A 13,132-nucleotide genomic window follows, 5' to 3' on the forward strand; every position below is an offset into this window, starting at 1 on the left:
TGAACTTCGGGGGAACTTCGGGTTTGGCTCTCTCGTATGTGAAAAGAAGGCTTGCCAACGTGAGTATTCGGGTATGTCCAGAAGGACGAGTGAATCTTAGGCTTCCCATTCATCGAGCTGGCTTGCCCATTGTTGCGAGACGGCGCGGGGCCTCCACGCCCGGAAGTGGACGGAACAACATTCGACAAGTTGCAGCTGGCGACAGCTCCAGGATGGAGCGCGACAAAACTATAAAACGGATAAACACGTGGGTGCGTGCCATCCAACGCCCCACTCCTTATCGTTGATCTTTTTGGGTGTTGTGCACTTACGTTACTCTATGGTGACGTCATCACCTTGACTCACCGTGCCATTTAGCGATATATTTCGCCACCAGGCTGGGCTCCACTTTCTTAGATATATGCTGCTCATTGGCTGCCGCTTGTGATAAACGTTATCTTCCTCTTTGACTCGAGTTGCACGGACATCCTCACGTACCCGAGAACTATATACATGTTTTCCATGGACTTGAGGTTTTCTTCGTGGTGTTCTGGGATGTGTTTGATGATGATGATGATGATGATGATGATCAGTGGCGTAGCCAGGATTTGTGTATGGGGGGTGTTAAGAAGCATGCCCCCCCCCCCCCCCCGTATTAAAGCGGGGGGTCCGGGGGTCCTCCCCCGGGAAAATTTGGATTTTAAGGTGTAAAATAGTGCTATTTTAGCAGTTTTGGGTACTTTAATTTAAATATTGTAAGTATTGTAATTTATTAATTTTAATATGAAATTTGTTTGAGTGATGAATAAGAAATTAATTAAAGATTTGGTGCTAAGGGGGGGGTTCGAACCCCTAAAACCCCCCCCTGGCTACGCCACTGATGATGATGCATCGCTACGGACCCAGATATATCACTGATTTATTGGACGTCAGGCTAAAATGCAGTCATATGTGCATTGACTGATATGGGTTAAGTTGATTCGGTCACATTGCTGCTAGTCGTAGTAGAGGGTAGTGCCGAAAGCATTGTAGTCCGAACATCAAAGCAATGCAAAGCAAAGGATCGCTTGTTTGCGGAAATACTTTCGGACGAAAATAATCCATATAATTTTCTGCTCTATTCACCGTAATTATATATATATATTTCGCAGCGCTTGAATGGGCCAATGAGAATGGACATTATTACGGAACATCCGCGATTACGGAACATCCACGATACGTCTGAAAAGAAACTCAGTGCCATGTTAAAAACTATACTTCTTCATGCATGCTATTCCGGTTGGAAGAAATTGTTTTTAACGTGGCACGGAGTTTCTTTCCAGATGTATCGCGGATGTTCCGTAACGTCTATTCTCATTGGCCCAATCAAGCGCTGCACACGCTTCTTTCGCCGGACAGAGATACAGTTGGCATGCGTGGCAAACAATGCGGTTTGAAGCACAACAAAAAGTCAAACGCTCCCGCAATGAGTCACCTGGCCTACCATCATTATCATTAAAGAACCGCTTTGAAAAATAAATTATTTATTTAAAACAAATCATTATACGTTAAATTATTTTTAAAAAAACGTGAGCGAGTCTTTCAGTACTCGAACGTGATGTATAACTAGTAAATTCATATGTTCTCATGTTGCAAATAAACAATACGGAACTCGGACACGACATTTAACGTAGAATTATTTCAAATAATGCCGAGGGCGATAAATATACGAAAATTATGTTTTCAACTACATTTCTTGAAGCGAATCGCACACAGTTTCTGCACACGCAGCTAGAATTTGCTGCCGGAGCAGCTACGACGACTATCGAATCATTCCATTTAAAGAGTGAAAGGTAGAGACCCATGCTGACCGACCACTGTCCACCCTCGCCCACAAATAACAGGTCAATCTTCAATGGGCCCCGCCTACCTGGCACACGGACCGTGTAAAAATCCTCATATACAACCACGCCATTTAACAACTGATCAACATATCTGAGGCGTTTAAGAATACGCTAGGGGTGGATGAGTATTTATGCTTCCTTATTTCGTTTTTAAACTGTATTATTAGGAGTGTGAAAATGGCTAAAACGCGTGATTTAAGAATAATTGTAGGTTTGAAACACCCGGTGCATATTCTTGAAAACACTCAAGGCAACTTGCATCACACCTTTATCTTAATTACTTCGCCATTCAATGTTATAGCTTTTAATATATATACTGTATAGAAGTCGCGAGTGGATAGGATTTACTCTACGTTTTTCAGAAGCGTATGATGAGCAGCTTGGGAACTTCACTGCTGCAGTGCGCTGCCGTAACGCCCTGTATCGTCTTAGTTGTTATTTACTCGTTAGAGCGCAGCACTGTCGCCCGCTGTCATTCCCAGCACCCCTCATCCATCATTCACTGCAGCTCAACGTCTTTCAACGGGAGGGGGAAGGGGTGTTTGAAGAGTTGGACACTTGTCCGCTAGGGACCACCACAAGTCGATGCCCTAGAGATGGTGGCGATTGCGGCGGTGAATTAACCAACTACCTCAAAACCGTATTAGAAATTTTAACCTGGGCTGGCGACTTCTATACAGTATATATATTCAAAGGTTATAGTCACCGCTCAAACCTCATAGTTGCCCCGCCGACGAGAAGATTGCGCGCCAGTCCACAGCGCAGGCTTGCGCTTAGAGGCGATACCGCGCTAGAAGCGCCAGCGAGTGTCGCACTTATCACAAATACACCCCTGACTAGGCGCAACGGGATTCGTGATCGTTGTGACGTCACGCTCGCTCATGGGGGGGGGGGGGGGGTCAAGGGTCGGTGGTTCGGTACCGGGCCTTGCTAAAGAGTCCGGTATTATAAATGGTTCAACGACCATTACAATCTTGAAGGTCACGTCGCTTTTTTTCATTGCCTTTATTTGCATAACCACCACTGCTGCGAGAAGTCCTACGTTTGTCTTTGAGCGGATCTCTCGCTGAAAACTTTCCGTTGTGGGAACGGCGGATGATGGGAAAGGAGGGGGGGGGGGGGTGTTGCAGGAAGAGAAGAAATACATGAACTCGATCTCACCGGCCGGGAGTCGCTGACCTTGAAGGCCGAGGCTACTTCATTGGTCGCACGTTGGTGACGTCAGTGAAGTGACACACACCCAGCACCGGACCGTGCATTACACGGGCCAACAATAAAAATTTAAAAAAAAATTGGTGCCTAGGATTTTGGAACTGGTTTTTAACTATACCTATTTGGGGCGCAGAATCGAAATATAAAGTATATATTTTTTTTTACGACCAGCTCTACTTTTTTAGATAAGTGAGATAAAAAAAAAGAAGTAAAACGGCTTGCTTGACCCGAGCCACTTCGTCACAGGGGTGCCACAGGCTGGGAATCCCCACTTCCTCACAGGGACACCCCAGGATGGGCATCCCGCCATTCATTTCAACGCTTCATTGAAGCGGCTTCAACTAAATTTGAGCTCAGTTTGTGAGTTTTAGCCGTGCAGGATGGATCGAAATTGATAAAAAAAAATTGGTTGTCTGTAAAGTCGGTTTACGGACGATAGTTTAACGTGACAACGTCATAACAAAACATTTATGAAAATATTGCATACTTTTATGAATAAAATTGAATCATTTTTATTGAATTATCACTATTTTGTATGGATACAAAGAAGGAGTGAAGTGAAATCTACAATAAATTTAATTGATAAATTTACTTTCATTTGCATTCATTAATTCAAATATGTTTATTACTTTAACGAAGAGATTATTTTAACTATAACTTTTATACATGTTTGCTATTTAACTTCTTCCAATCTGTGTTATTCTGTTAAGGATAGGACGATGATAGGAAAAGTAGGAAACGAATGGGCGTGTTTCAAGTTTAATGTGCCTCGAAAAAGTCAAATCTATGGTTGTTCCAATCGAGTGGAAGAGAGATAGATGCGGCGCAAGCGTACAATGAGCGTAACGGAACAATATGCGTAACGGGACACTTTTTCGTGCGTGCAGCCGGCGTTCTTCGATTTATTAGACGTTGTCACGTCAATAAAATGAGTTCCAGTAGAAGAAGTTGTGTAAATCATCCTGGTATGTTTTGCTACATATGCGGGGAATACACATTATAAAAGATAACAGGAAGACTGTTAGTGACCTTGTAAAGAGAGCTTATCATGGATACTTTAGTGTTAGTTAAGCTCAGTGATCAGGATAAATCCTGGGCACCGCATCGGGTTTGTAAAACTTGTAGAGGACATTTACGCCGATGGACTAGCGGGAAATGAAAAAAGTTTGAAATTCGGCGTACCGATGGTTTTAGAGAGCACCCAAAAATCACATCGATGTCTGTTATTTCTGTCTAGTAAATATTACTGGAATCAATCGAACCAACCGTAGCAAGTGGACTTATCCTGATTTAGTCTCTGCAAGACCCTGGTCCCTCACTCACTCGTAAACGATATGCTTAAAAATTTCAAATCCCTAGGGTGCAACATGAGTATTAAGGTGCACTGTTTACACAGCCACCTGGACCGTTTTCCTGAAAATTTAGGAGACAGCAGTGAGGAGCAAGGTGAAAGTTTTCATCAAGATATTAGAAGTATGGAGGACCGCTATCAAGGAAGATGGGATACCCACATAATGGCAGATTATTGCTAGAGTTTAAAAAGGGACTGTTCAAGATATATTCAAGAAGTTCCGAAAAAGAAGCTTCCGAAGTGTTGAGTGACTAGTTGGTTCCATCAATGACTTGGTACGATCTTTGTATGTATAATAATATTAGTATATACTAATATTTGTATAATATAATATTTGTGTAATTTAATAATAAGAATTTTTGGTTTAATTTTTAGATTTTATTCATAGATTTAACCTAAAAAAAACGTAAAACGTACGTTTCACTAAAACATAATATCTTAGAAATTTAACCTCCTAGGCAGAAACTAATGCCATATTTGAATTCAGAGCACCAAATTCATAATATCGGTTACAAATACCCTGGCACCAAAACTATTGTTGGCCTGTGTTATCAACACATTTACTCACTGCGTCAAGCAAATATCTAAAGTGAAATAATTCAGTCTACCATGTGAAATGACGGCCATGTTACTCTAGCGGAGTTTTTATCATTGCAATAAACAAGACCATACTGAACCGTTTTATCAATAGCCTACATGCACAACACAAAACTGAAAAGTTTTTTAAATAAACTTTTTTGCGTATTTTTGAGTTTATATAATCAAAATAAACCACTCTCTGCTATTAGACGTTTGCCTAAATACTGTAAATTTTTGAGATAGGTTAATTATGTTAGATAAGTGACCTTTGAAATACCAAATGGTGTTTTATTTTTGAGTCAAATAGAACTCAAAAATAAAGTTTTCATTTTTTTATTATTATTCAGAAGAGCATTTTCCTTAAGAAATTACAAATAACACTTCACCTCAAGCACTGAAAGATGACTGTGAAAAGATAGGTTCACCGAACAGTCATTTAGGGCCTAATGCCAGTTGACTGCAAAGATGCATACATCCTTCCAGCCAGACCTGGTTTTTGGTTTGGAAGCGTAGCAAGGCAAACTGATAAGCCGTTCGAAATTGTGCTCTGATTTTTTTTATGTACTACATTCTTGGTTGTTTTTTACTACCTTCAGCAGCTTCAGTATTAATTGTTTATTATTATTTATTATTGTTTATTATTGTGCAGTAATATTGTTTATGTAGACTATATTGAAAAAAAATCCCCTTACATTATTTTTTGAACAAGGTTGTACAGTTTTTTTTTATTTGTTTTTTTTTATAATGAATTGAACAAGGAAATGGCATACAACTATGAACAACTGTCTTGTTAATGGAAATGCAGTTATCAAAAACCCTAATCGCCAGAAATGGATTCATTTGTTTTTTATCGACGATATTATAAGACATCAAAATCTGTCCTAATAATAAAAATCAAGAAATTACTTTAAAGTTACAATGAACAAGTAATCATCGTTCTGATTTGTTATTATATATTAATTCACTTCAGGCGGTACACTTCAAATATGAAACAAATAAAACTATTGCAAATGAGCGGAACTTGACAGAAAAACTATTAAAAGTGCTTTAAACAGATTTAAAATGGACTAGATTCGACATTTTTACCTGTAAAATTCCGCTGATTCGCGGTAGTTTTTTTTATTTTTTTTATCAGTTTCACATTTAGAGAATCCATAAGATCTGTTTTGCGAGGTTGGTACGGCCAAATTTTCAGGTCGCAGAGGTCTGTCCACGGCGGAATTTTTTTTTTCCACATCGGATAGTATACTTGTGTTACCAAACGTCACCGGTGTTTTTTTTTTTTAGAAAGCTGTTAGCACTTCTTCCGCATACTATTTACAGAGTTAGCGCACGTTCAGCCAGATAGCGCCGTTTCAAGAGTTAGGTAGCAAGCAAAATTCGTTCACGCCGTACGAGCTGTCACGTGGGATTCCTTCGTGGGTGATCGCACAGGGACTAACCCCCCGAGGAGGGGGGGGGGGAGGTCCGTGGGGTACGAACCCCTCCCTTCCAGGATTAAAAAGAAAAAAGAAAAGCGTAAGACAGATTAAGAAAAGTACAGCAACTCAGCTACATAATTTTCCAGAGAAATTATTTTTTAAGAATTATTGTAATCCTTTAGCGGGCCACAAAAAAGTATTTTCTCCCCGATACAACCCAACTTGCCTCACACACAAAAGCGGAAGGAATTATGTTTCCAAGACAAGTAGTTTATATTAATGCCGGTTTGCATACGTGTTGCTTTCATACAAACTTGACATGTGTGTTCGATGTAGTTAATAACATTAAAAACGTTTATGTGTTTGCGACTTGTTTCAAAGAAATCATCAAACAATTGTCTTGAAAACAAAGTATTTAAATATAGCCTACATATAATATGTAAAGTTTTTTCTCTCAAGAAAAAATCATCACTTATTTTTCCGTGTGTAAACGCTGAAGTTCTAAAAGCCTACTGTCCAATGAGACTTAAGTGTGACAATTAATTTTCTTTTGTAATTCAGTCACGAAGAAAACGTCCGCACACAGAAGGTATAGCTAGCTAGGTCCATATGGCCCCCACATTCGATTACGAGGGACCCAGGATCGGAGACGGTTCCCCCCCCCCCCCCCCCCCCCCCTCATTTTACAGTTACGCGCTATATTATAATTGCATGGTTATTTCTTACCTACACTCTTTTTAGAATGTTATTTAACCTGAAAATACAAGGTATAATTATGGTTACTATTTCATAAGTCCAAACTAAGCTTTATTTATAAAATATTCAATATGTTTTTTTTCTATTTTGTAAAAAATTATAATAGTTAAACATTTAAAAATAAACAGGGCTAGACCCAGGGGTCCACCCAGCCCCACCCTTGTGGGGGCCACGGGAAGCCTAAGATGTATATCAAGTTCTGTCCCTGCCCGAACACGCCCGAATATTCACCTTCGGCCAACCTCGGGTTTATATATATATATATGTTTATTTTAATGTACCTAGCTGTACTAACCTAACTAACCGTCCATAGTGTTTTAAAGTGTTTTAATGTAGCTAACCTAACCGACCACTTTTAATATTTGAATTCATTTTCCCTGCGCAAAAATAAAACAAATCCCGAGGTTGGCCGAAGGTGAATATTCGGGCGTGTTCGGTCAGGGACAGAACTTGATGTACATGTTAGGCTTCCCGGGGGTAATGGCTGGGTCTTGGGAGGTCGTGGATCGCTGGCCCGCGACGCCCACGCGAGGGTCGTGGGTTCGAACCCGCGACGTCAACCCCCCCCCCCCCCCCCGGACCTACACGAGCGCCGCGTCTTCATCCGTACGTACCGTCGCCTGTGCGTAACCTCTCGACGCGAAACAGGTCTCCGCCTGTAATAATTCTCCCAATTGTATTCTTATCTAATCGAGGCCATTAAAGGTTCCCTTAAAAAAGCACGCGTTTGTTTACAGAGGTGGCCCTAAGACTTTGTGGGGCCCTAACATTTTGGAATGTGGCTTTTTGGTGATTATGAAAAGCCCCCCCCCCTCCCCCCAAACCCCTAAAAAAGAGGGATCCCAGAAATATTTAAAAAAAACACTTCAATTTAACATTTTCATGCCAAATGTAAACTTCAATATTTAACTACGGTTTTCGGTAATTTTATTTATGTGTCGAAAGTACGAAAATTAGTAGCAATAAATATGAATTAAGCTTGATTAAAATCCAATTAAATGGATGTTTACGTAATGCAAAGAAAATAATTCTACAGTTTAATAACGAACATTAACACAGCTAGCGGAGCCCGGGTGTGAAGTGACTCCTGTTCATTTACATTGCATAGAAAAGCGCTAAACCCTATGTCATCACGATCAAGGACATCAAGAGAAAAAAATCTAAAGACTAGACGTTACCATGGCCGTAACTTTAAACGTGAGCTGCGCGTGTTGCAATGGGTGATATTAGCAACAGACTTGTATCAAGGTAAACACAGACATTAAAAAAATTATTTATAAACTCAACCAGGCACCGGGATTGCCTTCTTCTCCCCCCCCCCCCCTCCTCATGTGAACCCGGATTACGATCAGGTTTAGGTATTAATATCCTGGTACAGAATCCTGTTAAGTTCACAAGCAGAAGTGTTACATATCGTCACACCATAAAACTATACGCCTGAAGTTCCGTGGAGACAATTCACCGGCGGTAAATAATCCACGCTAATTAAATAACTTGATTGCGTCACCTATCGAAGTTAACGAGACGTCAATCTCTGTGATTCGCAGTCACACGTGAGGCTACATTATTTCGCTTCTAACATTTCATATTTTTGTTTATGATTTGAAATTAGTTCTCAGTATAACAATATTTCATTGTTTAAAAAGTTTTTTTATACTAAAGAAAGTCCTTATTTCACTTTTTCTTAATGAACTTAAAGGCAATTTTGTATGCAATTCCTAGCATGTACTGAACGCATGAAATATTGTGGGTTACAGTTTTATGTATTAACAGTTTGTTTGCTGCCTTAGTCTCCAAAATATTCACCAATAAAATAAAAATTAGGTTTTTTTTATTGTATTGATTGATCGACTGATTGATTTATTGTTACACTTGCGATTGGGCTTCCGCCCCTTACTCACCAAATTTCTGAAGCCTCTTCATCAAATCCTTTCCTCTTCTCACATCCAGTATCTTTCCCTCAATCCTATTCCACTCCCTCCCCGACTTCACCAAGAATACTTGCCTTCCTCTTTCCGTAATTCTCCACACACACTCTCTCTCTCTGAATCTTCCACCCATCATCCCTCCTCCCTCTATACGCCCCTTTGTTCAACCTGTCTCCCAGCGTCCCCCAGCCCCCCTCGCCATGGTTTTTTTTTTTTTTTTCTCGATATCTCGGACTCTCCATTTAATTGGGAGATATTCCATACTAACCGCCTCTCTCTGGTGATTCGCCCTCCCACAATTCGAGGCTGCGTTTGCCACTGACTGCAAGCTGTAATAGCTAGAGACCGGAAAAATTCGCGGATTCATTTCGTGATAGGCTGAAATTCAAACATGTGTACAATTCTGCTGGTTCTGCTATTGGCTCGCAGTTTAACTGGAGCTCTCTGGGCCAATGAGAGACTATCGACCAAAGAAGCGTCGAATCACAAGCTACCCAGTGGAGACGCCTCACAATTTAGTACCCAATGAACACGCTAGTTTATTTGAGATGTGCAGAGGATAATGGAGGCTATCCTAGAGGTCATTGAATCCGCGAATTTTTCCGGTTCCTAGTAATAGCAGTATTGGCTTCCACGTCCATGTCGGAGTAATATTTGTTTTATTGCAATAACTTGAGATGTCCCACTATAAAGCACTGTGTATTGCTAGTTTATGCGCTAGATAGATTCCAACACAACAAAACTTTGACTAATTCCGTCAAAATACTACGAAGAGACTAATCAGTACCGGACAGCTCTGCAGTAACAACACAGAAGTGTCAAGAGGTATGACCACAAAAATATGTTATGGCTAAATTGTTATATTATAATATATTGCGTCAAACATGATTAACTTCTTGGTGATGATTTTAAAGCACTGGAAGTTTTATTTTCCCCAACAAATCAGTAAAATGAAAAAAATATACATATATTATTATCCGTCTGCCATCTATCCCAAGGGGAGAGGCCACATCTGCGTAAAACGCACGAGAACTATGTGAAACAGTTTTTCTTCCTTCAGCTAATTGTTGCGTCAAATTGCTTAGACGCAAAAAAAAATTGCGTTTGTGAAAGTGACTGTTTTTAACGACGGAGACTCTAATCCAAGCTTACTAACCGACATCACCCGTTGTCAAGCACCATTTCTGCGCTGAATTTGGCCGCAACAATATGGCAATGGTACGTCCTGACAATTCCTAACTCCGTGCATCTATCGGACATGGGTGCAAACAACGGCAGGTTTTTAGTGGATCTGCCCGGTAGCAGGGTGTCCACAGTTAGTAATTTCGTACTAGATCTAGTACTTTTATAAGTTTTTTAGTTGTCTAGTACATTTACGCTCAGATCTAGTACTTTTTTTTCTTTAATATAATAATATTACAGTAACTCCAATATGTTTTATTATTAAGCGTAATTATTTTTAAAAACTATGGAATGTATGTGTGTGTGGTGTGATATTTCAGTTAGAGCATTGCAATGTCATAATAACTTCCTAAATTGTTAAAACCATAACAAATTATAATTAAGTACTTTTTTTTTTAAATCTAGTACTTTTTTCAAATCTAGTACTTTTTTCTCGCCTAAGTTGGTACGAAATATTTTTTCCTTGTGGACACCCTGCCCGGTAGTAGAGTTGTTTGCCGACCAGCGTACTCACCGGGAGAGCAAGAGGCCTCCAGGTGTCGACAGCTGCGAGACTGCACTGGCGGTCTCCCTCTCCTGCGGCGGACAGGCCCGGCCACTCCCTCTCCCCCTCTCACGCTCTCCCGCGTGGTGGGGGAACCCGCCTCTACCTGCCTCGACCCCCACCCCTCCTTTCCCCCTTCGCATGACGCGAGGGTCGTGTGATCCGTGCCAGGGTGTCAGGGACGCGTGGCAGCGCTTCGTCCCCCGCGCGGGCCGTTCGCTTCGGGGTCTAGCCCCGGTGCAAAGGCGTTATCCACAACGAGTAAATCCCGGCTACAATGACGGCCTACGCAACCGTCCTCGGCTGGTCGCTCCACGCTGCAGACCGCCTTCTCTACCGACTGGGGAACGTGCCCTCCCTGCAGGAGCGGGTTCGACTGCTTGCCGCCTCTTTCTTCCGGAAGATCCGCCGGCATGCCGACCCGGGTGATTGCGGCCATCGGAGATTATGACGTCGCGCAGTGGCGTAGCTAGGATTTGTGTATGGGGGGTGTTAAGAAGCATGCCCCCCCCCCCCCCCCCCCCCGTATTAAAGCGGGGGGTCCGAAGGTCCTCCCCCGAGAAAATTTGGATTTTAAGGTGTAAAATAGTGCTATTTTAGCAGTTTTCGGTTCTTAAATTTAAATATTGTAATGGTAAAAATTTTATTAATTTTAATATGAAATTTGTTTGAGTGATGAATAAGATAAGATGAACCCCTAACCCCCCCCCCCCCCCCCCTGGCTGCTCATCGCCGCATTAGTGATTTTCTGCAGCAAGATCCACCCTCCCTGACCTTCGTGAAGAACCAACAAGGCCTGTCCTCCCAGCATTGGCATGACTTTGCCTGCTCCCTTCTGACGTGAAGATTCTTTCCCCTCGTGGCTTCTTGCTGACCGCCCCAACTGTTCATCAGCACCGGTTCTTCTTTTGCCCCGCGCCACTTTCTTTCTTGTTGTTCGCGAAATGTCATTTGGTTTGCTTTAGCTGCCCTTCCACCATGAGCTGTGGGCTGGGTTTTCCAATTTTCCACAGCATCTTATACCTTTGCTGGTACTACCTTATTTTTAATTCTTCTGCTTTATTTTCCCCCGCTCGTAGCAGTGTTTACGAAAGAGCTCCAAAAGCTAGAGCATTTGAACCCCACTGTTGGCGGTGGGATTGTGTAATTTACACGAGTGAGTATCTTGCTCAATAGGTGATACTTGACTTGTCAAAACTATTAAAATCAAATAAATAAATGAGTAAATAATTGAATGAATAAATGTATGAATAAACTAATTAATAATTCAACCGATGAATTAGGGCGTAGCGCCTAGTCAACATCTGGGTCGATTAACACAACAGAGATGATAAGATTGGTGGAATGAATGGCTACGGGAAATGTTTGTCAAGTTTCCCACCTGCACAAAAAATAATCCCGATTAGATCCCAGGTGTTAATGGTGTGAGGCAAGTAATCTGACCACTATTTCAACGCTGTTATCGCAGATCAGGGGAAGTAGTGGCTTTGACTGTTGGGTAATTATTCAAAAACTATTTATTTATTCTCAGGTTTTCCTTGGAAAATGTCATTGTGCCATTGTAGCTCACGTAATCTGCAATTGTAAAAAGTGGAAAAAGTGGGAGGGCTTCAGGCTCTTAGTAACCCCCTCCCCCCTCCCCAACACACTTATGAATATGCATGGGCATAATCTGTGGAAAAATTTTAAAAAAGTAAAACAATTAGAGAAATATTTATAACTAATCCTTATAAACAGTTGTTAAAAAAAGGGGGGCGGAGGTTCTATCTCCCTGCATTCCCCCCCAAATTAAATTCTGAGTATGCACCTGCCTTTCTTCCCCATGAAAGTGGTTGAATTCCGGAAGATGTCCCCCCCCCCCCCCCTCAATCGGGCAGATTCCACAACACACAATGCCTCCCCCCTCTAGGTTCTATTTTGAGTTAGATACACTCTTACAGATATGACCCTGCTGGCCCCATTCTTCTTATAATAACTCACCATTTTAATCCAAGCAATAGCATGTTATCACTGTAAAAAAAACGGTAACATCACAACTGAAATGAAGGAGTAATGCATGATTTTAATCTCTACAATTCTAAATGGTAGAAACAACTATCTTATCCAAACAATATTTTTATATAAAAAATTTTTATATCAGTTTACAAAATCCATATTTAAAAATCATTACACAAAAGCACATAAACAATATTTTTTACGCACATACGGCCTATTGCTGTAGTTTTTCCTCAAAACAAAGAAGTGTATTTCTTTTTCAACTTCATTTTTTTTTAAATCAGCTAGCTTTGATTTTATTT

At 41.1% G+C, this 13,132-nt stretch overlaps 1 protein-coding gene across 1 annotated transcript in view; it reads right to left on the reverse strand.

Moving 5' to 3' along the window:
• Positions 1 to 11,274, reverse strand: part of LOC134543248 (sphingomyelin phosphodiesterase-like) — a 49,807-nt gene extending 38,533 nt beyond the window's left edge. Inside the window, exons 1-2 of the mRNA XM_063388153.1 lie at positions 11,125 to 11,274; positions 10,806 to 10,941 (exon numbers count right to left, since the gene is read on the reverse strand). Of these exons, the coding sequence (XP_063244223.1) occupies positions 10,806 to 10,941; positions 11,125 to 11,274 (286 nt within the window). The remainder of the gene's footprint in view (positions 1 to 10,805; positions 10,942 to 11,124) is intronic.
• Between the last annotated feature and the right edge of the window lie 1,858 nt (positions 11,275 to 13,132).

The sequence above is a fragment of the Bacillus rossius genome (assembly GCF_032445375.1).
Source record: "Bacillus rossius redtenbacheri isolate Brsri chromosome 9 unlocalized genomic scaffold, Brsri_v3 Brsri_v3_scf9_2, whole genome shotgun sequence".
NCBI classification, from domain to species: Eukaryota; Metazoa; Arthropoda; class Insecta; order Phasmatodea; family Bacillidae; genus Bacillus; species Bacillus rossius.